This window comes from Oryctolagus cuniculus, chromosome 9 (assembly GCF_051225735.1).
Source record: "Oryctolagus cuniculus isolate XC-2025 breed Fujian yellow rabbit chromosome 9, ASM5122573v1, whole genome shotgun sequence".
Taxonomy (NCBI): domain Eukaryota; kingdom Metazoa; phylum Chordata; class Mammalia; order Lagomorpha; family Leporidae; genus Oryctolagus; species Oryctolagus cuniculus.
Window position 1 is genome coordinate 92,431,751 of NC_142875.1, and position 24,798 is coordinate 92,456,548.

The 24,798-nt window shown below is 42.5% G+C and overlaps 1 protein-coding gene across 1 annotated transcript in view; it reads right to left on the reverse strand.

Moving 5' to 3' along the window:
- Positions 1-16,758: 16,758 nt before the first annotated feature.
- The window catches only part of MICU2 (mitochondrial calcium uptake 2), a 158,608-nt gene continuing 150,568 nt past the window's right edge, over positions 16,759-24,798 (reverse strand). Inside the window, exons 10-12 of the mRNA XM_070049155.2 lie at positions 19,600-19,708; positions 19,008-19,165; positions 16,759-17,270 (exon numbers count right to left, since the gene is read on the reverse strand). Of these exons, the coding sequence (XP_069905256.1) occupies positions 17,166-17,270; positions 19,008-19,165; positions 19,600-19,708 (372 nt within the window). The 3' untranslated portion in view covers positions 16,759-17,165. The remainder of the gene's footprint in view (positions 17,271-19,007; positions 19,166-19,599; positions 19,709-24,798) is intronic.

Genomic DNA, 24,798 nt, shown 5'->3' on the forward strand with positions numbered 1-24,798 from the left:
TGATCCGAAAATTTCTTCCCATTCCAATGTCCTGAAATGTCTTGCCTATGTTTTCTTCTAACAGTTTCAAAGTTTCAGTTTTTACATTTATGTCCTCAATCCCCTTTCAGCTGATTTTTGTATGTGGTGAGAGACAGAGGTCTACTTTTATTCTTCAGTTTCCCCAGCACCAATGACTGTTTATGGCACCTTTGTCAAGGATCAGTTGGCTGTAGATGTGTGGGTTTAAGTCGAAGGTCTCTCTTCTGTGGGTCTATGCCAATGCTGTTTTAATTACTCAGCTTTGTAAAATATTTTAAAATCAGCTAGTGAAATCTCTTGCTTTGTTATTTTTGCTCCAGATTGCTTTGTCTATCTGAAGTATCTAACATTTAGCAGTTTTTTTAAGTTCTGTGGAAAATGTCATTGTCATTTTGGTAGGAAGTGCACTGACTCTAAATCACTGTCTCCCAAAGTGTACATTAGCAGAAAGCTGGAGTGAAGAACTAGAGCCAGGTAGCCGACCAGGCCCTCTCAGTGGGACACATGCTTCTTAATCGCTAGACTATATGCCTGCCCCTAACACGGCGACTTTAAATTCCTTATCTGCACATCTGACAATGTCAGGTCCTAGGTGGTTAGTCTCCAGCACCCAGATTTGTTCATTAGGTGAAGGAAGTCATATTTCTCCGAGTTCTTGATCCTTATTGGCATATGGCTTCATCTGGGCACGGAAGAGTTAATGATTATTCGTGTCTTGGTGGATGCCTTCCAGAAATTCCAAGGAGTCTGCTTTGCCAAGTCTGTGGACACTTCCACCCCTTCAGCACTAGGCGGTGTCTGAAGCTGAGATTTGCTACAACGCAGCTGCCCGTGCACAGACTGGCTCGGTGACACTTGGAGCCTGGGTTTGAAGCACACCCAGCTGCTGCGACATTCGAATGAATTGAGGAGTTGTGGGAAAAGGGGTAACCCATTCTAAAACCCTACCCCTGGGCCTGGGGTGGACCCAAATGCCCAGTCCTGTGGCCACCGATGCTGCAACACTAGGTCACACAGGACCCCGCAGCCTGTCCAAGACTGCAGCACCAGGTTAGACCCCAAACCCACACCACTTAGATCTCTTTGTCTGAAATCTATGCTTAGTTGTTTCCTAAAATGCATTTTCTACGAACTTTTCGAATCCCTCTCCTCCTTTCCCAACAAAGAACAATACATTTATGAAGGGATGAAAGAACAGATGGATCTCTGACTGGGGAGGAAGATTTAGGGGTTTTACTAAGAGATATACAGGGCGTGCAGGATCTAGTGAAAGATACGGGTCACTTTAGAGGTCGGTTGCTCAGATTTAATGCAGCTCCATTTACTAGTCTGCTGATTAAGCCTTGGAGTGCATAGGACATCCCTCCCAAAAGGATCTTTTTTTTTTTTTTTAAGATTTTTTATTTATTTATGTGACAGGTAGAGTTACAGACAGTGAGAGAGAGACAGAGAGAAAGGTCTTCAATCTGATGGTTCACCCCCCAAATGGCTGCAACGGCTGGAGCTGTGCTGGTCCAAAGCCAGGAGCCAGGTGCTTCCTCTTGGTCTCCCATGTGAGTGCAGGGGCCCAAGCACTTGGGCCATCCTCCACTGCACTCCCGGGCCACAGCAGAGAGCTGGACTGGAAGAGGAGCAACCGGGACTAGAACCAGTGCTCATATGGGATGCCGGCGCTGCAGGTGGAAGATTAACCTAGTGTTCCACGGCACCGGCCCCAAAAGTATCTTTATGGCTTGCTGCACGTAGGAAAAGAGGCCAAATGGCCTCTTCTGAAACAACAGTTCCTCAAATGATTTCAGTTAGAAATAATTAACATTCCAATTTGGCATATTTTGCATTCACTTTTTTTTTTTTTTTTGATAGGCAGAGTGGACAGTGAGAGAGAGAGAGACAGAGAGAAAGGTCTTCCTTTGCCGTTAGTTCACCCTCCAATGGCTGCCACGGCTGGCGCTGCGGCCGGCGCACTGCGCTGATCCAAAGCCAGGAGCCAGGTGCTTCTCCTGGTCTCCCATGGGGTGCAGGGCCCAAGCACTTGGGCCATCCTCCACTGCACTCCCTGGCCACAGCAGAGTGCTGGCCTGGAAGAGGGGCAACCAGGACAGAATCCGGCGCCCCGACCGGGACTAGAACCCAGTGTGCCGGCGCCGCTAGGTGGAGGATTAGCCTAGTGAGCCGCAGCACTGGCCATGCATTCACTTCTTCAAGACACCTACACTAGTCTTGCAGAATTTCATGTACGAGAGGGAGAGTCCACTGTGTGTCTTCCCAGCATCCTTCCTTTCTTCTGTGAGTAGTAACCTTTTTCTGTTAGAAAATCGTCCGCCTCTGACATCCTCCAGCCGTGTGGGCTCATGGATGCTGCCATGTTCTCATGGATCCCACCCTTGTGGCCACTGTGGATTGGTCTGGAATGGAGCCTAGCCCAGCTGGGCCAGCCCATCAGCGCCTTTCCCAGGAGCCTTTCAGTCTCTGAGAGAACATAGACAGAACGTCTCTGGTGCATGTACGGTGAAATAGAATGAAATTGCTGAACACACAGGAGCAGAGAAAGGTGTAGTTAGAATTCTTGTGGCCTTCCAGTCTGTGGTTGGAATTTTCCTGTTGTGACTGCTCCCCTGAGAGCCCTAGGTTTAAAGATTGTGCCATATTTCTATACTGTTCCAAAAAAGTTCTCTTCTGCGTGACCTGTTTCACCTGTTTTCTATTGCTTGTTTCCAAAGTTCATGTGAACACATAGGGATGGGCCCACAGCAAGGCCACAGCATGGCCAGGAGAGGTTGGAACGGCAAGGAGTAATCCTGCCTTGTGAGCAGATGACATGGAAACCAGATTATTAGAAGTTATGTTGTGACCATACAATCAGAACGAGGGCACTCACATAGTGGTATGAGAGGGGCTAGTAGCAGCAGCTGTAGTAGGAAATGTGATGAGCTCATCCTCTAATGGGAACACATCCATCATGAACGGAGAGTGCTTTGTTGCTAGGTACCCTCTCTCTGGAAAGTCTTTGGAAAGCAATGCATTGCTTGTTTTTGCAGGCTTTTTTTTTTTCTGATCTAAAGCTTCTAAAGCTATTTATGATTCCTTTATTTATCCAGTGACTCAAAAATAAGTATTGGGCATCTACTATTTTACAGATATTACTTCAGTTTTAAGAACTCAGGCTGGCGCTGTGGCTCACTAGGCTAATCCTCCGCCTGCGGCGCGGGCACCCCCGGTTCTAGTCCCGGTTGGGGTGCTGGATTCTGTCCTGGTTGCTCCTCTTCCAGTCCAGCTCTTTGCTGTGGCCTGGGAGTGCAGTGGAGGATGGCCCAAGTCCTTGGGCCCTGTACCCGCATGGGAGACCAGGAGGAAGCACCTGGCTTCAGATCTGTGCAGTGCGCCGGCCACAGTGCGCTGGCCACAGTGCACTGGCTGTAGCAGCCATTTGGGGGGTGAATCAACAGAAGGGAAGACCTTTTTCTCTGTCTCTCTCTCTCACTGTCTGTCAAAAAAAAAAAAAAAAACAAAAAAAAAACTCAATGGTGAATAAGCAAAAAATTCCTTGCTCTCATGGAACTTGGATTCTAATAGGATAAACAGATAATGGCCAAAGAGAAGTGATGAACTTTTAGGTGATGAAAAATTTCTGTGAAGAAAAATGAAATAGAGTAAGAGGATGGAGAGTAATGGGGTTGGACTTTGATAAGGACAACTTTGAGTAGAGGCTTTGTCACACTGGACTGGCCAGGGTGGACCTGTTCTTATGACAATTTCAGCTTCAAGGTTTATAACTTTCCCAAGATGGTGGGTGTATTAGCCAGCTTTGTATTACTAGAACAGAAATACCTAATAGGAGCTTTTTTAGGGAGAAAAATGATTGATTCTAGTTCATAGTTTGGAGGTTCACAGTCCAAGGTTGGGTGGTCCTATTAGTCTTGTGTGTGGTGGAGGCTGGCAATGGCAAAGCATTTGCAGAAGAATGTTCACACACAGTCAGCCTGGGAGCGGAGAGAGAAGTGAGGCTGAACTTGGCCTAGGTAACCAACCCATTTGTGAGAATTACCTTCTGAGGGGAAACCTCCTATGACCCAAAAATCTCCCACTAGGCTCATCTACCAGACATAATTGAATCAACCTTCCACCCTTAATCCATTAACGATGAACATGAATCCATTAGTCCTTAACATTTGGGAACCAAGCACCCCAACACAGGGCTTTTGGGAGAAATTCAAACTATTATCCAAACCACAGTAGGTCCTCTTACCCTTTAACCTAATGATGAGCTAAGTGAGTGTGTTTATTAATTGCAGTGCTCACAAAAGCAGAATATATAAAATGAATATAGGAAAAGATAGGTAAGAATAGGTAAAAGAAAATTACTCACGCACAGAATTCTAATAGTAAACTAAACACCCTATGTCCAAGAGGAGTTTTTCTAAATGATCCCTTCCAGGTGATGTGTCATATGGTTTCTGTTCTTCAATTTGTTAATGTATCCCATTTATTGATTTGCATACATTGAACCATCCCTGCCTACCAGGGATAAATTCCACTTGGTTTCAGTGAATGATTTTTCTGATGTGTTGTTGAATTTAATTAGCTAGTATTTTGTTGAGGATTTTTCATCTATATTCATCAGGGATATTAGTCTACGTTCTCTTTCTTGTATCTTTTTCTGGTTTTGGATTCTGGCCTCATAGAAGGAGTCTTGGGGGGTCAGCGCCATGGCTCACTTGGCTAATCCTCCGCCTGTGGTGCCGGAATCCCATTTGAGCACTGGGTTCTAGTCCTGGTTGCTCCTCTTCCAGTCCAGCTCTCTGCTGTGGCCCGGGAGGGCAGTGGAGGATGGCCCAGGTGCTTGGGTGCCTGCACCTGCGTGGGAGACCAGGAAGAAGCACCTGGCTCCTGGCTTTGGATCGGCGCAGCTCTGGCTATTGCAGCCATTTGGGGGGTGAACCAACGGAAAAAGGAAGACCTTTCTCTCTGTCTCTCTTTCTCACTATCTAATTCTATCTGTCAAATAAAAACAACAACAACAACAACAAACCCCAAGAAGGAGTCTTGGAGGATTCTGTCCCTTTCAATTGTTTTGAATAGTTTGAGAATATCAATTAGTGTTTTAAAATATTGGTAAAATTCAGCAGTGAAGCCATCTAGCCCTGGGCTTTTCTTTGTTAGGAGGGACTTTATTACTCTTTCAATCCCTGTCTTGATTATTGGTATATTTATGTTTTCTGTGTCTTCATGACTCAATTTTAGAGATTCTTTGTGTCCAGAAAAACCATTTCTTCTGGTTTTTCAAGTTTGTTGGCATATAGCTGTTTGCAGTAATTCCTGATGATTGTTTTTATTTCTGTGGTATCTCTTGGAACATCTCCTTTTTCATCTCTGATTTTATTAATTTGGGTCTTAATTTTTATTTTTTTGGTCAGTTGGGCCAATGGTGTATCAATTTTATTTATTTTCAAAAAAACAGCTCTTCATTTCACTGATCTTTTGTGTCTTTTCTTTGTTTCAATTTTGTTTATTCTCTAATTTTAATTATTTCTTTTCTCCTATAATTTTGGATTTGGTTTGTTGTTGTTTTTCTAGGTCCTTGAGATGCATTGTTAGATCATTTATTTGACATCATTCCAGTTTCTTGGTGTAGGCACTGATTGTTATAAACTTTCCTCTTAACACCGTGCTTGCTATTTCTATAAGTTTTGGTACCTTATGCTGTCATCTTCATTTGTTTCTAAGAATTTTTTATTCCCTTCCTATGACCCACTGATCAGTATGATTTCTCTTCAATATCTCTGTCCCCCTGCAAAATGTTTCAACCATGTCATGTAAGGATTTCTTTAACTCATGCATTTGCTTCTCTATGTTTTTGTTTCCTTATGATCATTCTTTTGAATTCCTTTTCAGGCATCTCATCAATCTGTCCTCACATTCTAATATTAAAGATTGTTGTGTTCCTTTTGAGGCATCATATTGTCTTCCTTGTTCATGTTTCTTATATTTCTACTTTTTTTTTTTTTTAGTCATTTTTAGTCATTTGTGGAAACTCTTGTTGGTTTTCTCCTCTGTCAGCTTTTGTATTTGAACTATGCCTCTGTGGCTTAGTGGAAATATCTGCTCCTTTAGTGGATACAGAGGTGTCTGCTCAGGGGGGCCAGGGAGCTCTGGCCAATGCTTGAGGGTGGGGCAAGAGCCCAGGGCGATACCCAGGTTGGGATCATAGATCTCCTCTATTATCAGCCAGGGTGGGGGGAGGGTGTGATCACTTCAGCTGGCGTGATCACAGTATCAGCCCCTCTCTGCTAATGTGACCAACTGGTGAGCCCACAGTGCCCAGGTACCTCCCCCAAGCAAGCACCTGAACTGCACAAAGGATCCTGACATGCGCCTCGGTGTGAGTATAGAACGCGGAGCTTCTGAAACCAGATATGGTGACTTCTCAAAGACCCAGCCACACCTTATTGCATGCCCTATCCAACTGAGAATTCCCACAGTCACAAGGTGCAGGGCCCCCAGAGTCACAGGGAGCAGAGATTCACTCTCAGCCCCATAAGCTTCCCCTGTCCACTGAAAGAGCCATGGTTTTCCCAGAGTCAGCTGCCTACCCCATAGGAGCTGGTTGGTGCTGCGGCTTGGCCAGTTGAGGCCGAGTGCTATGATAAAGTGAGAGGAGGGGAGGCCTTCCTGGGCCTGCATGAGCACCCTGCCCCACACCAAACCTCAGACCAGAGTCAGTGTGGACTCAGAGTGCCTGGGGCCTGAGGGTTTATCCCTCTGATAAAATCCCACAATTGTGCATGGGCCCCTGCAGCCCCTACTCATCTTATTAAGATGATGCGTCCTCCCTGGTGATAGCTGGGTGCCTTGCTCCAAGAAGACGGCATCCTGTGCAGCCGCCAGCTGCGGCATTCACCGGCGGTTTCTTGCTCACTGCCGCATGATTGTAACGTCCCTGCTGCTCCACGCTCTTTTCTTTTTGTGGAATTTCCACTGCAAACTTCCATCCAACTGTCCTCTGAGAGAAATCGCAGTCCCAAAAGCTCTCATTTGCCTATCGGTGCACCGTTGTTGACGTGGCTGCCAGCCACTGTAAAATGAGCAGCCTCTTGGCGACCAGCCAGCCACTTGGCCCAGTTGCAAGCAAAGGCTCCAAATGGAGTGAGTGCTGGGAAAGTATAGCCGTAATCACCCCAAGTGAAACACCGAGATGCCTAAGAATCGTGACCCAGGAGAACACACATCACAATGGGCCTGGGCGATGTGGAGGAGCGAGTCCTGCAGAAGACTCAGAACATCATAGGCCAAGTGAGTGCGAGAGGCTCCAGGAGAAACAACATGGCGGCAGTAGTAGAGCAAGAAGGAGAGGAAGAGAAGACGAAGTGGAGAGAGTTGAGACAGGGACAGGGAGAGCGATGACACCATTGTAAAGGTTTCTATCTTATTGTTATGGGAAGCCTTTGAAAGTAACCTAAATGGGTTATTTACTTTGTTAGTGGTTGCTCTTCAGTTTGACATATATAATTATGGGGCCGGTGCTATGGTGCAGTGGGTTAAGCCACTGCCAGCAATGCCAGTGACCCATATGAGCTCCGCTTCCAATCCAGCTCCATGCTAATGAATCTGGGAAAGCAGCACAAGATGGCCCAAGTGCTTGGGACCTGGATGAAGCTCATGGCTTCTAGCTTTGGCCCAGCCCAAGCCCATCTGTCGTGCTATTTGGGAAGTGAACCAGCAGATGAAGGGTCTGTCTCCTGTCTCTCCCTCCCTTTCCCCCCAACTCTGTAACTCTCTTTTTTAGAAGAAATATGCAAGTATAGCTAACTCATGTCCTCTTTCAAATAATAGACTATTCTAAATTTCTCCTTGTTGTCTCTTATGATTTTACTGTCACTCAATTCACTTATCCATAAACTGTAATCACTCAATTCATTGTTGCTATCACTTCGAGCAAACTGTTGTTAGATTAGAAAATAAAAGCATACTCTACCTGCCATTCCCTTCCCTCATGCTCCCTGCCAGTAGTGTTGCTTTTGTCAGTATGTATTTTTAATTTACATACATTATACTTGCTAAAGATACTGCTTCTGATGTTTTAAACTTAATACTATATTTTGAATATCCACGTTATTCCAATTTTTTTTTTATTTTTTTAAAAAAGATTTATTTGAAAGAGAGTTACAGAGAGAGAGAGAGATCTTCCATCTGCCAGTTCACTCCCCAGATGGCTGGAAGGGCTGGAGCTGAGCTGATCCAAAGCCAGGGAACAAGAGCTTCTTCCAGGTCTCCCACGCGAGTGCAGGGGCCCAAGGACTTGCGCCATCTTCCACTGCTTTCTCAGGCCATAGTAGAGAGCTGGATCGGAAGTGGAGCAGCCGGGACTAGAACTGGCGCCCATATGGGATGCCAGCACTGCAGGCGGCGGCTTTACCCACTACACCACAGCGCCAGCCCCTCCAGTTCATAGTTCTAATTCTTAGTATTTTGTGGCAGGTGCTCATACATTTTATTTACGAATTTCCATAGTAATGAACACCTTCTATAACTAAATTCAATACTGGGATGAATGTATTTGTCTATGTGTTCATGCTGATTTGTGCTTGTTTCTCTTGGGGTGTCTGTCCAAGAGTGAGACTGTTAAGTCACAGAGGGAACAGGTACTTAAAGACTTCCAGACCGTTCTTTAACCAGAAGTGTGCAGGGATCTCATTTCTCAAAATCAACACTAACAACTGGTATTATCAGATTTCTATTTTTTGCCAGTCTAATAAATTAGAATCTTGTTTTGCTTTGCCTTTCTCCTGTTATAAGGAGCTCAGACATTTCTTTCTCAGTCACTCACATCCATCTCTTAACCGCTATCTCACCTCTCTATGGTGAGTAACCAAAATTCGTTATTATTTGCTTATTATTCTACAGAGTTCTTCATTTGTTGTTGCTGTCATGTAATCTGGATGGCACTGATTCTGGAGGGTGTTTTAAAAATATACAAAGATTTATTTTGGGAGATCTAGTACTAGTAATGCCTGAATACATATTGAGTACATGTTATCTTATTATAAATTCTTTTTAAATATATGCATTGCATATGGAGTTTGTTATTATTTTTAAAATAAATATGTAGGAAGGTTATATTATTTATGAATTTAATTTCAGGATTGTAGAAGGACTCTACAAAAAAAGATTAAAGATTGTTAAAGACTGTGGAGGTTGTCCACCTGTGGCGCCGGCATCCCATATGGACGCTGGGCTCTAGTCCTGGTTGCTCCTCTTCCAGTCCAGCTCTCTGCTGTGGCCTGGGAAGGCAGTGGAAGATGGCCCAAGTGCTTGGGCCCTGCACCCGCATGGGAGACCAGGAGGAAGCACCTGGCTCCTGGCTTCGGATCGGCGCAACGCGCCAAGCCTTAGCGACCATTTGGGGAGTGAACCAATGGAGGGAGGACCTTTCTCTCTCTCTCTCTCTGTCTATAACTCTGTCAAAAAAAAAAAAAAAAAAAAAGAAAAGAAAAGAAAAGAAAAGAAAAAAAAAAAAAGATTGTGGAGGCTGGGACCAGCGCTGTGGCATAATGGGTAAAGCTGCCCTTTCCAGTGTCAACAACCCATAATGGGTGCTGGTTCAAGTCTCAGCTGCTCCACTTCTGATCCAGCTCTCTGCTTTGGCCTGGAAAAGCAGCAGGAGATGGCTCAAGTCCTTGGGCCCCTGCACTTGCGTGGGAGACCTGGAAAATGCTCTTGGCTCCTGGCTTTGGATCAGCACAGCTTCAGCAATTGCAGCCATCTGGGGAGTGAACCAGTGGATGGAAGACCTTTCTCTCTCTCTCTCTCTCTCTCTCTCTCTCTCTCTCTCTGCATCTCTATAGCTCTCCCTTTCAAATTAATAAATCTTAAAAAAAATTGTGAAGATCATGGGGAGGACATTGGGTCTGATTAGGTTGAGAATCACTGATCTAGATGTTAATTTTTGTTGGCTTTTGATATTTTCAAATATGCTTTTTCAATCTGTCACCCATTGGTTAATCGTGTCTATATTAAACATATTTTTCAAAAGCAGACTTATTGAGATGTAATTCACATATCATAATTTACCTATTTTAAGTGTATAATTCAGTGGTTTATTTTTGTACATTACATTAAGCTTTAAAAATTGTAGTGAAGCTGCTGCCTGCAAGGCTGGCATCTCATATGGGATGTGTCTTCCACTGCTGGTGCACTCCTCAAATGGCTGCAATAGTCAGGGCCAGGCCAGGCCAAAGCCAGGAGCCTGGAACTCATTCTGGTCTCCCATGTGGGTGGCAGGGGCCCAAGCACTTGGGCCATCTTCTGCTGCCTTCCCATGTGCCTTCCATGAGCTGGACTGGAAATGGAGCAGCCAGGATTCAAACTGGTGCTCATATGAGATGCAGGCATCATAGGTGGTGGCTTAACCTGCTGTGCCATAACACCGGCCCACATCGTAACCAATTTTTAGAAAGATTTATTTATTTGAAAGGCAGAGTTATGGGGACAGAGGGAGAGACAATGAAAGAGATATTTTATCCATTGGTTCACTCCCCAAATGGCCACAATGATTGGGGTCGGGCCAGGCCGAAGTTGGGAGCCAGAAGTTTCATCCAGGTCTGCTACATAGGTTCAGGGACCCAAGAACTTTCCCAGGCTCATTAGCAGGGAGCAGGATTGGAAGTGGAGCAACCAGGACATGAACCGGCACTCCAGTATGGGATGCCAGCATCAAAATTGGCAATTTATCCAGCTGCATCACAGCACCGGCCCCATCTTAACCTTTAAGTGTAGAAATCATTGGCACTAATTATACTTACAAAATTGCACAATTCTTATCAGTGTAAAGTAATCTGAAAGCAGGTTATTGTAGAAACTGAGATTAGGAGAGGAAGGAGGAAGGGTGGGAGCATGGGTGGCAGGAAGGGTAGGAGATGTTCCTAAATCTGTATACATAAAATATATGAAATTTGTATACCTTAAGCACAAAATTGTGTAAGCATAACTGCTACCTTTTGCCCCCACTTTTTTGGTCTTTCATTAGCTTATTTCTTTTTCCCCAGAAACCTTTTATTTAAGGAATACAAACTTCACACATTTCATAATTGTAACTTTCAGATCATGGTGATTCTTCCCACCCTACCTGCCCTCCCACCCATACTCCCCCTTCTCTTCCTCCCCCCTCTCTTATTCTCATTACTCTTTTATTTTTACTAAGGTCTAATTTCAATTAACTTCATAAACACATGATTAACTGTATGTTAAGTAAGGAGTTCAACAAATAGTATGAAAAAAAAAAAAACTGTTCAGCAGTTGAGACAAAGGCTGTTCCGAGTCATTGCTTCTCCAAGTAGTAATTTCACTTGTATAGATTACCTTTAGGTGCTCTATTCATTATCACACGTCAGGGAGAAGGTATGGTATTTGTCGTTTTGAGACTGACTTATTTCACTAAGTATCATGTTTTCCTGTTCCATCCATCTTGTTGTAAACGACCGACTGGATTTTATTTTTTTTTTTACTGGTGTGTTGTAATCCATGGCATACACATCCCATAATTTCTTTTTTTTATTATTTTTTATTTTTTTTATTATTTTTGACAGGCAGAGTGGACAGTGAGAGAGAGAGACAGAGAGAAAGGTCTTCCTTTTGCCATTGGTTCACCCTCCAATGGCCGCCGCGGTTGGCGCGCTACGGCCGGCGCACCACGCTGATCCGATGGCAGGAGCCAGGAGCCAGGTGCTTTTCCTGGTCTCCCATGGGGTGCAGGGCCCAAGCACCTGGGCCATCCTCCACTGCACTCCCTGGCCACAGCAGAGGGCTGGCCTGGAAGAGGGGCAACCGGGACAGAATCCGGAGCCCCTACCGGGACTAGAACCTGGTGTGCCGGCGCCGCTAGGCGGAGGATTAGCCTAGTGAGCCGCGGCGCCGGCCTACATCCCATAATTTCTTTAACCAGTCTTCAATTGATAGGCATTTGGGTTTTGGGTTGATTCTGTATCTTAGCTATTGTGAATTGAGCTTGCCCCACTTTTTAATCACCCCAAACAAAAACTCTGTAACCATTAAATGTAACAACTCAAATAACTTCTCCTTTCCCTCTATTCCCATCCCAAATCCATGGTAAAATCTAAGCTACTCACTTTCTCTATGTATCCCTTTGCTTATTTCAGGTAGTGATAGACGTGGAATCATGTATTAGTCCTTTTCTGTCTGACCTATTTCACTTAGGATATTTCCCAAGTTCGTCTACCTTGTGGTATGTATCAGAACCTCATTCCTTTCACAATGGAATGATATATCATTGTAAGTATATACCACATTTTGTTTTTTTTTCATTCATCTGTTGGTAGACCCTTGGATGTTCTCACCTTTTGGCTAAGCGATAATGATGTAATGAACATTGGCACATACATATTTGTTTGAGTCCCTAGGAATAGTCGCTGGGTAATATGATAATTCTATGTTCACCTTTTTCAGGAACTGTCAAACTTTCTTCCAGGAGTGGCTGCACCATTTCCCATTCCTGCCAGCAATGTACAAAGATCCCAGTTTTTCTACATCCTTGCCTGTACTGAATTTTTCACTACACTTTTCAGCTCCCAAATTTCTGTTTGGTGTCTTTTCATAATTTCTGGTTTTTATTGCTATTCCAGTTTTGTTCAGACATTGTTCTCAATTTCTATTAGTCTTTGCCAATGGTTTCCTTGAGCAAACATACTGAACGTATTTCAGACACTTGATTGAACGTCTTTAACTAATAATTCCAAAGTCTGGTCTTCTTCAGGCATGCTTGCTTTGATATTCTTTTATTTTCCTGTACTTTACATGATCTATAGATTTTTTTTGTTCTTGAGAACTGATCATTCTTAAGTATTATGTGGTAGTAATTTTGCAAATCTGATTTTCAGATCTCAGGAATTGTTTGACTTACTGTGGGCCGGACACACTCCTTTATGGATTTTCCAAATCGTTTTTTGCAAAATGTGTATTCCTTGTTGTGTGTGGTCACTGAAGTTTCTTTTCGATTTGTAGTCAGCCAGTGACCTGACAAAGGTATAGCTTTACTGTTTCCTTATTTTACAAAGAGGGGGAGAGAGAGAGAGGGAGAGGGAGAGGGAGAGAGGGAGAGAGGGAGAGAGGGAGAGAGGGAGAGAGGGAGAGAAGGAGAGAGGGAGAGAGGGAGAGAGAGAAATGCTCCCATCTGCTGATTCATTCTGCAACAGCTAGGGTGACTGAAGTAAGGAACCAAGAGCTCAATCAAGGTCTCCCCTTGTCTCCTTAAATCCCCTGTAGCTGAGGAGCTACTTCAGCCTGTGAGAATGGGCACTGAAAAATGGGTGCTAGCTTCTCAGAGATCAAAAGCAGCAATCAGCTAGCAAAGCACATAACCTCAGCTCTGCAGTACAAGGTCCTTTTTGCACACCTCGTTCCCCAAAGCTTCACCAGGAATGAGAGCTTCCTCTCCTGTTGCTCTCTGTTGCCGGGCTAGGGGCTGTAGCTGCTACATTGCTTATGGCTAAAATTCATCCAGGTCTATTGCCTTCCTCACTAAACTCTACCAGGGTTGCTATGTTCTACTAGACTCCAGAATCCTCAAAAATTTATTTTAGCCAGTTCGTGCCAATTCAGTGGTTGTTTAGATGGAGAGAGTCCCAGGGCTTCCTACTTTGCTGTCTTCCCTGCCCTATGTGCCTACACTGTGTTTTGGTTGTTAAAGTCCCAAGGGTAAGTTTATTCCCCATTTTTCAGAGTGCATTTCAGCTTCGTGTGCATCACCAGAACCTGCCAGACCAGAATCACTGGCTCTTGCTATTTGCTGCCTACCTGCAAGGCAGAGGCCAAGCCAGAGCAGTCTTGCAGCTCTTCTAGGACCCTAACCCTGTCAAGTCTTTTAACAGAGAAGAGGACCAATCAGGAGATACCAAGAATATATGGGGATATGGCTTATTCTACTTTCCTTCCATTTATTCATTCGGCAAATATTTTCTGAGCAACTACTATGTGCCAGCTCTTGGATGGATGCTGGGAGTTGAGTCCTTGTTCTTAAGGAGCTCATAGCTGAGAAGCGACAAATAAACAGAATTTCAGCACATTTTAATGAGGTTTGAAAACAGTGCTTGAGGGGGAAAATAGGGAACAAAATAAAAACCTTCACAGATGAATTGCCACCTAAAGTAGTTAGCTGAGTACGGGCTGGGGTGCGAGGGGGCACCCTTTACAGGAGCACCAGCAAATGCAAGTATTTGGAGAGGAGAACATGTCCAAGTGTGGTAATGGTAAGAAGTGCAAAATGCTGTAGCATATGGAGAGTGGGTATTCATTAGGCAATGGGGATAGAAAGATGGAGTTGCTTACTATTTCGTAGGTTATTGTGGGGTCATAGGACTGTCAGCAGTGGCATGACAGGACTTCTAGAAAAATTAATCTGGTGTGAAGGATTTGGATTAAGTTAATGCAGTACTATCTATTATTTAAGAGTCTCTGGGGCTGGTGCCGTGGCACAGTAGGTTAATCCTCTGCCTGCGGCACCGGCATCCCACACGGGCGCCTGTTCTAGTCTTGGCTGCTCTTCTTCCCATCCAGCTCTCTGCTATGTTCTGGGAAAGCAGTGGAGGATGGCCCAAGTCCTTGGGCCCCTGCACCCACGTGGGAGACCAGGGAGAAGTGTCTGGATCCTAGCTTTGGATTGGCACAGCTCTGGCTGTTGTGGCCATCTGGGGAGTGAATCAATGGAAGGAAGACCTTTCTGTCTCTCCCTCTCACTGTCTGTAACTCTACCTCTCAAATAAAATCATTTTTTTAAAGGGGATCTCCAAGGGTTTACTCTAGCACATTTTACCTGTCATCTCAGTCTTCACAAAAACTCTATGACATCAGAACTACAAATCATGCCCTCTTAGAGGAAATGGGCACACGGAGGCTGAGTCTTTGGCTACGCAGTATATGGTTAATGAGTGCTGGAGCTGGTCTGGACCCAGGTGGTGTAACACTATGCCTGATTGGGGAATGGTTCCAATAGGCCTGCTAGGAGTCCACTGAGATAATCTAAGTAATCAGTGAATAATCTGGCGTAGCGGCAATGGGGCTGTCAGGTGGACATGTCGGGAGATTCTGAGGAAACAGAACTGAAGGGACTTGACTGACAACGGAGTAAGGCAGTGGGAATGTGGAACAACTGTGTGGTTCCCAGTTTGGTCACCATGTGGAGAGATGCTGAGACAGAGGATATGAGTTTGGGGGAAAGAAGGGGAGATGATCACTTTTAGACATGTCGAGTTGGACCAACCAAATGGAGATGTCTGGAAATCAACTGGGCTTTGAGTTTAGGGGAGAGAACAGAAGCCAATGATGTGATGACACTCCCAAAGAACAAGAGAGAGAAGACGGAACAGGCACAGCTTGGGGAACTCTCCCTCCCTCTAACCCATGCTTTAAAAGGATAAGTGGAGAGATATGAGCTAACCACTAAAATATTAGGAGACCGAATGATCATTTACTCAACAAAATGATAGTAAAACAAACAAGTGGCTAAAGATCCAGTTTAGATTTCAGGAGATGCAGCAGGCTTCAGGGTGCTGGGCCAGGCTGAAGCCAGGAGCCAGGAGCTTCTTCCAAGTTTTCCACATGGGTTCAGGGGCCCAAGTATTTGGGCCATCCTCTGTTGCCTTCCCAGGTACATTAACAGGGAGCTGGATAGGAAGTAGGGAAGCTGACTCGAACCAACCCATATAGGATGTTAACCCGATGTGCCACAGCACTGGCCCCTAACAACTTTTTTTTTTTTTTTTTTTTTTTTTTTAAGATTTATTGTTTGAAGTGCAGAGTTACAGAGAGGCAGAGGCATAGACACACACACACACACACACACACAGAGAGAGAGAGAGAGAGAGAGAGAGAGAGAGAGAGAAATCTTCCATCCATTGGTTCACTCCCCTAATGGCCACGGTGGCCGCAGCTGGGCTGATCCGAAGCCAGGAGCCAAGAGCTTCCTCTGGGTCTCCCACATGGGTGCAGAGGTCCAAGGACCATCATCTGCTGCTCTCCCAGGCGCATTAGCAGGGAGCTGGATTAGAAGTGGAGCAGCTGGCACTCGAACCAGCCCCCATATGGGATGCTGGCACTGCAGGCTGTGGCTTTAACTCACTGCACCACAGTACAAGCCACTCATTAACAACTCTTAATGAACAGATTTCTTTTGTCCCATTAATCATTCAATTTTCTGTGTAAGTCACAATGCTTCACTGACACTAATTGTGATGCCCACCCTATATCAGATGGGCCCAAAGGAGCCCCTTTCCGCCGGCTTTGCCTATGTGACCTCCCATCATTCCATGAGCCCTTCCTCACTTTCAGGCACAGGATGTTCCGGGCTTCTCTTGGACTTTGCCTGCCACAGTCCTGGAACCAGCCAGTTCTCTAGGGAGGGGAACTGGCTGTAATTATTTGCCATTTTCTTATGTGAGAAAATATTGTATTATTTTCTTACCTGTTTTTGAAACTTTTTCTTTACCATATTTTTAAAAGTGTCATCTTAATACATTTTACATTTTCTTCAGTGCCAATTAATTTTTAGTGTCATTTAAACATTTTTCCAAAATCCAGTACAGTCCATAATGCCTTGATCTTGTGGTCAAGATTCTCCTAATTACATCCTTTTTAAGAACATGAACTAATTAGGCTGGCAAGGGATGAACATTTACATTTTTTAAAAATGTAGGTTTAAAAATACATGTAAAATAAAAAGCACCTCCATACTTTTTGTATCTATGGAAATACTTTATTCTGTTTCCAGATAGGACATTAAAATTTACATATTATTTTAAGATAACTATATGCAACTAACTGAAATAAAATCTATAGGAATTTCTGAGAAAAAGATATAGATGAGAAAAATCTAAAATAAGTCTTAAACTTCATTTTCCCTTTTAGGAACCTCACAACTTCTGGAACTGATACTGGCCATGTTGATTATAAAATAATACTTTTTCTTTCTAGTAAGTTCTTTAATGAAAACTTAGAAATTATTCAATCAGAAAGCAAATACAAGGCACCTTTACATGACAAAGGAAGTTAATGAAGACTTAAGAAGCTAGTGATTGAAAAAATTTCTGAAGTTCTGACATTTGCAGCAATACTTGTATGACACTATATTACTATTATTTTTAAAGAATGCCTTTTCCAGCTTGTTTCCAGACTTCTTTTACTCCTTTAATGCTTTCTTTTTTCACACATTTCCAATACTCTTGTATACTTTGCTGATGTGGTACCTGTTAACAAAAAGTAAAAATCAAGGCATTATTTTCTGCAAAGTTAAACAATATTTCATGTGTACTTTACATTACTGTTAACTGCTTTCCTACACTCCTCCAAAAAGTAGTTGGGGGGGGATTTACGTAGTGAACAGTGACTGCAACAGAACTCCGACATAAGGGTAAGAGAAACAAAGTGAATGTGACAGAGACTATCCTGACAGTTAACTAAGGAATGGAGGCAGAGTAATGAAGCATTACTGGATTTGGAAGACAGTGAAGACTTAGGCCATCCTCCTTAATATATTGGCTTGAAAACTTGATTGCTTTATAATACTTCCCCCTTTGGGGTATTCTATGTTTCCCTTGTGCTGGTAAACTTAATCTTGCTAGATAGAATAAAAATTGTAAGACTAAAATTTTGACGTAAGCTTAGCTAAAATTAAAAAGAAAGAAATACTAAGTCACAGTATATTTGATGAAAAACTTTAGGGAGCAATAATCTGATTCACTTAAGTGCTTAGTGGATTACTTCACTCAGTAAAATGGAAAAGTAAAAGTCAGAAAACTTTTGGATCCTGCTGACCATAGGAGCATGGTATTTCTGGAAATCAGCCAAATGGAAGCAAACGTCTACTTTAGATTATGTATGTTCTCATTCCTATAATTAATTTATAGCTCTAATTTTTTTTTAAAAAGAAGCTAGAAAGAGTTCCTAGGTGCATTAAATTGTTAACTGCAAAGATGGGTTTAATTTCCAGGAATAAGATTAACAATGGGATGTTCAATGGCTACAAAGCCTATAAAACATGTTTGTTAATGAAAATAGGGCTCATTTTTCATAAATTGTTTGTTGCAGAAGACTGAATTTGCTTTTTTTTTTCTTTTAAAGATTTATGTATTTATTTTTGAAAGGCTGAGTTACAGAGAGGCAGAGGCTGTTCACTCCTTAAATGGCCACAATGCCCAGAGTTGGGCCAATCTGAAGCCAGGAGCCAGGAGCTTCTTCAGGTCTCCCACATGGGTGCAGGGGCCCAAGCACATGGGCCATCTTCTGCTGCCTTCCCAGGCCATCAACAGAGAGCTGGATTGAAAGTGGAGCAGCCGAGTCCCGAATGGGAACCCATATGGGAGGCTGGCACTGTAGGTGGTGGCTTTAGAAGGCTTTACTCGCTATTTGCCACAGTACTGGCCCCTGAATTTGCTTTTTGAAGTTGTAATAAATAGCTTTGTTTCCATGACTGGCCCGGTATTCTTTTCCTCATCACTCCTACCTTTCTCCTAGCCTAACAGCCTACCTGCCACGTGCATGCTCTCTGGGCTCTCGTTCTCCCTTTGCAGACTTCTTTCACGAGAGTGTTTTTAGCAGACTTTAAACAAGATTCTAAGTTTGGTTTGTCCCACATGTATAGACTAATATGTGAATTTGAATAATAATGAAGCTGAGGTTTATTTTATGAAAATGCTACTATTTTCTACTTAACGGTAGGGCTGGGATTTGGAACCTAGGTATGTCTAAGTACAGAGTTCAAAGTTAAATCCTAGGGTATGGTTTCTGATTAGATTCAGATTTTTTGTTTTTAAAGGCAAAGACAAATGTATCCATTTGTAAAAATTATTTCAGTGAAGTGTACCTCACCATCTTTTTGTAAGTGATGAAAACTCCTTTTAAGACTCTGCTTTTGCCCAAACTCTATGTTTAAGACCAGTGTGAAAACATGGAAACATAGTTTTTTGAAACTCAAAAGTTGTTACCCAGAGACCCCGATGCATCCTGTTTTTTAGCACCCCAAGAAACTCTCCGTGACTAAGACATTCATCACCATCCAAATCAAAGATCTTGAAGACGGTATCCAAAATATTGTTGGAGAGCTCTTGTCCTGTTGCTACTTTCACAGCTCTCTTAAACTCAGCTGCAAACAAAACAAAGTAATTCATCAACCACGTGAAACAGTCAAAGGTGAATTAAATCTAAATTTGCATTATTTATAAGTGAAAACAAAGCTCAATTTTTATTATTTGGGAAGTGAAACACAAAATACCACAAAGAATGTATTAAAATCATGAATTTGGCTGGAAATGCCACAAGAATAACCACAAGTAGGCTGCTTTAGTTGAATCAAGGCTTTAAACACACGTATTTAAGTACATCCTTTTTCAGAGAGTGAGGAAATAGAAGCAAATAAAATAAATGTTAAATTGGGAGTCTTAGTGTTGTATTTATGTTGAATTAAAAGGCCAATGAATTATTTTACTGATAGCCAGCTCCTTGATTGCTACCATCCAGTAGAAGAATTGAGTGAAACTGTTTATAGATGATGAAAATAAAACGATTCATGTAACTTACCTAGTCTGACAGGGCGATGAGCTAAGCTAAACATTTGCATGGCGATAGCAAAGTCTTCCAAGTGAGTGGTAAAATGGCAAAATGACTTGAATTCATCCAAACTAATACTCTAATAAAACAAAGAGTGTTTATTACAATTTTATAAATACATTAAATAATCTTATAACTGAGTCTTATTTTCTATCATAAAGCTTGTAAACTTCACTCTCTCCAAGTAAATCTATTAAAATGTTCAAGGTGCAGAGTCAGATAATTATGGGTCGAAGAGATCAGGAAGAACCTCAAGAGAACAGCAGGGTTGCAGTGCAGACAGCACACTGTGAATGGGGTCTGTCGAGGGTTTTGCAGTGTAAACCTTGAGGTGGCCCCATGTTACAGGCTGAACTGCAACCCCTCCAAATCCCTGTGCTGAAGCACTAACTCCCAGTGTGACTGTATTTGGAGACACGCCCTGTAAGGAGGTAATGAAGGACAGATAAGGCCATCAGGTGGGACTTCCCAATCTGGTGAAACTGGTGTGAGTGTAAGAACAGGAAAAAGACACCACAGTTCACCTGTTCTCGCTATCTCCATGTGTGTGCACGAAGAAATGGTCAGGACAAGACACCGTGAGAAGGTGCTACGTGCAAGCTAAGGAGAGGGCTTCAATAGAAACTGGAACCCTGGCATCTTGATCTTGGACCTTTAGAACTGTGGGGAAATGGATTTCTCATAAGCTGTCCAGTCTGTGTATTCTGTTAGGGCAGCCCAAGGGGACTAATACACAGTTAAGAGGTCCACCTCAGTCTGATCAGTGGATGCAACACTGGGTATTGGAGCCCTATGGACCAATGATAAAATTCCACTTCTGCCATTTGTTAGGTGTATGCTCGTAGCCTCTGTAAGTCTTAGGCAAGTAACCTTTCAGTGGGTAAATAATTTGCCCATGGTTTACCTAGTGAAATGGCCAGAGTTTGAACCTTGGCCCAAATGATTTCAATTCTTCCCTGTGTGAAAAAAGTTTCTTTTGATACGGATATTTAGAATCATGCTTTCTACAGATGTGAGGTTTCATTCAATCACCACTCTCTCAGCTTCTGTGAATTTTATGGAATTTTATCTTTGCAAACTTAAAAAAAAGTTATTTATATGAAAGGGGGGAGGGCAAAAGAGGGAAGGAAGAGGGAAGGGAGAGTGAGCAAGAGAGGGTATCTCCCATCTGCTGGTTCATTCCCCAGATGCTTGTCATGGCTGGGGCTGGGCCAGGCCAAAACCAGGAGCCAGGAACTGTGGCCTAAAAGGTAATGTCATCACCTGCAGTGCTGGCATCCCATATGGGTGCCGATTGGGTCCTGGTTGCTCCTCTTCCAATCCAACTCCCTGCTAACGCGCCTGGGAATGAAGCAGAAGACGGTCTAAGACCTTGGCCCCCTGTACCTGTGTGGGAGACCTAGAGGAAGTTCCTGGCTCCTGGCTTTAGATTAACCCAGCTCTGGCTGTTGTGGCCATTTTTAGGGAGTGAACCAGCAGATGGAAGACCTTTCCCTCTGACTCTACCTCTCTCTGCCTGTAATTCTGCCTTTCAAATAAATGAATCAACCTTAAAAAAAACTGAGATTGCTGAGATGAGGTCCTCAGCTGTCCTGGAAATCCTCTTCTGGAGAAGCATCCAGCTGGGCCTTTCAGCAACACTTCCATGGGAGTTGGGAGGCAAGGGGGAACCAACACCAATGTCATGCTCAAGCTCTTGTTATGTGATCAACAGTCCTTTGTCTTGACTCAACAGTGCTGTCTATTCTGCAAGTATCCAAAAAACCATACAGGCTAATTTGAAGATAGATAAAGTCTTAGGTACTTTTTGTAAGTATTAATAGCACATTGATTTTCTTTTTCTTATAGAAAGCTTTTATTTAATAAATATTATATATTTCATAAGTCAATTTTTGGATTATAGTAGTTCTTCCCCCCATACCTGCTATCCCACCCCCAAACCATCCCACCCCTACTCCCTCTCCCATCCCATTCTTCATTAAGATTCATTTTACACTGATTTTCAAGATCCTGTTTTATAGCAAATAAGGAAAAATCCCAGATCCCTCAAATGTCTTGATATTTATGGGCTTTGTTTTTAAGACCCCATTATTAATTATGGAAATTGGTCTATTACATATGATTTCAGTAGTTCCCTCTCTTACCCACACTTTACATTTTATTTAAGGTATACAAAATTCATGCATTTCATATATACAAATTTAGGAACATACTGATTTCTCTCACTCTACTCTCCCTCCTGCCCACACTCCCATCCTTCTTCCTCCTCCCTCTCCTATTTCCATTCTTATTTTTTATAAAGATCTATTTTCAGTTAACTTTATACTCATAAGATTAGCCATACACTAAGTAAAGAGTTCAACAAATAGTATGAAGGAAAAAAAAACTCTCTTCTCAACAGTCAAGACTACTGTTCAACACCATTGCATCTCAAAGTATCAATTCCACTCTTTTAGATTACCTTTTAGGTACACTATTAGTTACCACAGACCCGAAGGATTATCTGGTATTTGTCTTTTTTGGGACTGGCTTATTTCACTAAGTATAATGCTTTCTGGTTGCATCCATTTTGTGGCAAATGACAGGATTTCATTTTTTTACTACTGTGTAGTATTCCATAGTTTATATATACCATAATTTCTTTATCCAGTCTTCAGTTGATGGATATCTGGGTTGATTCCATATCTTAGCTATTGTTTCTCACCCATTTAAAAATTATTTTCTTTTGACTTTGATTATAACTTTTCTGGGGCCTCGGGGAGACAAAAGAATTTATTTTTTTTTAAAAGATTTATTTATTTACTTGAAAGGCAGAGTGACAGAGTGAGGAAGCAAAATCTTCCATCTGCTGGTTCACTTCTCAAATGCTTTAAATAGTCAGGGCTGAGCCAGGCCAAAGCTAGCAGCCAGGAACTCTATCCATGTCTGCCACATGGGTGGTAGGAACCCAAGTACTTGGGCAATCATCTGTTGCCCCCTAGGTGCATCAGCAGGAAGCTCGATTGGAAGTGTGTAATAGTTGGGACTTGAACCAACAATCTCATGTGGGATACAGGTTGTCCCAACTGCCAGCTTAGCTTGCTGCACCACGATGCCAACTCCAATTTTTAAGCTAGTAATTTTATCAATTTTTCCTTGAAAGCATCTGGAATTTGCTTAGAAAGAGATATATCCCACTCTAAGATGATACACTCTAAAATGATACAAGTTCCTTCTGTATCTATTAAGTTCCATTTTTCTCTTTAACATTTATTTTTTCATCCATTTGGAATTTATTTTCAAGTAATGACTAATGTAGAGATTTACATTAATTTGCTCCCTCAGATGGCCACTGAATTTTCCTAATTCCATTTAAAAAGTAATTCTTTTATTCAAGCAATTTGAAATACTATTTTACGTATACTAAGTTTCCATGTGTATGAGTATTTGATTCTATTTCTGGACTTTATATATTGTCTGCATATTTGATCTTTTGTTTCACTGTCAGTAACCAATTATTTTAGTTTCCAAGGCTTGGTAAAACATTTTAATATCTTAATATTCTTTTCATATGAAGTTTTATAGCTTGTCTAGTTCCCTACCAAGAATCCAAAGGTATTTTTACTGAGACCCATTGGTGTTCACTCATATCTGGTTCTTTTCTGATTTCTGCACATATGAAAAACTTCACTTTTTGGTCTCCTGGCATTTAGGTGGGGTTATTTTGGTCAACAGCCAAGTGTCCTGTGATATTTCCAGGTCCAGACATTTAATATCTGGAATGTGATACTCTCCCCTCCCCTTTTGCCTTTCCTTCCATAGTCTCTGAGGATGGTACTCCTAAGACGGAACCCCAAGACAGCACAGCCTTTGAGATCTGGATCTCAGAGCAACTATGTGGGCAGGGCCTTCTACCCAACTGAAGGGAGAACTGCTACACAGACATGCACCACATATCAGTGTTTTGGCCAATGATGGACCACACCATACGTCCATGGTAGCCTAAGATTATAATGAGGAACTGAAAAATTCCTGTTGCCTAGTGAAGTACTCATGTGTGTGTGGTGATGCTGATGTAAATACACCTGATGTATACATAATGCTTGATAAACCTTTTACTGGTTTATGTATTCACTATATGTATTATTAAATTATTATTTTAGGGCATATTTTGTTTTTAAGAAAAAAGTTGACTGTAAAAGAGTAAGCTGTATTATGCCAGCAGCAGCCTCATACATCTTGCATTTATTGTCTCTTGATTTCATCATTTCTCTTGTGCTTGATTTAATTTTGTGTTATTTATCATGGTCCTAGGAGTAATAGGTTATGCCATATACTCATCTATTTCATAGACTGTAGGTGTGTAGTAGGCTATACTATCCAGGTTTGTTTAAATGCACTCTGTGATATTCAAACAATGATGGAATAATCTAATGAGGCATTTCTGACAATGTATTCCTGTCACTAAGTGATGCATGACTACATTTATAATAGTAAGGCTTCTTCCTACTCAATAATAGGGAATGCCTCTACTTGTCTATTTAGACAATTTTAAAAATATCCAGCAAGACTGTAAAGTTGGCTGGCGCTGCAGCTCAACAGGCTAATCCTCCGCCTGTGGCGCTGGCACACAGGGTTCTAGGTCCGGTCGGGGTGCCGGATTCTGTCTTGTCGCTCCTCTTCCTGTCCAGTTCTCTGCTGTGGCCCAGGAGTGCAGTGGAGGATGGCCCAAGTCCTTGGGCCCTGCACCCACATGGGAGACCAGGAGAAGCACCTGGCTCCTGGCTTTGGATCAGCGTGGTGTGCCGGCTGCAGCGCACCGGCCACAGCAGCTACTTGGGGGGTGAACCAACGGAAAAGGAAGACCTTTCTCCCTGTCTCTTTCTCCCACTGTGCACTCTGTCTGTCAAAAAGAAAGAAGACTGTAAAGTTTTCTTCATATACTTCTTGTTAAATTTACTCTTAATTGTTATATATATATCTCTATTGCAGTTATAAATATAAATATAACCTTCCATTATATTGTATTATCTTTTTTCCTCACAATAGAAATAACCTTTCAAAAAGCTGCATACAAAAATACATACCTATTCCAAAAACATTTTTGTGTAACAATATACAAAAATGTATAAAGGAAGAAAGTAAAAATTACTTGAAAATTCATCATTGTACACTAATTACTACTACTAG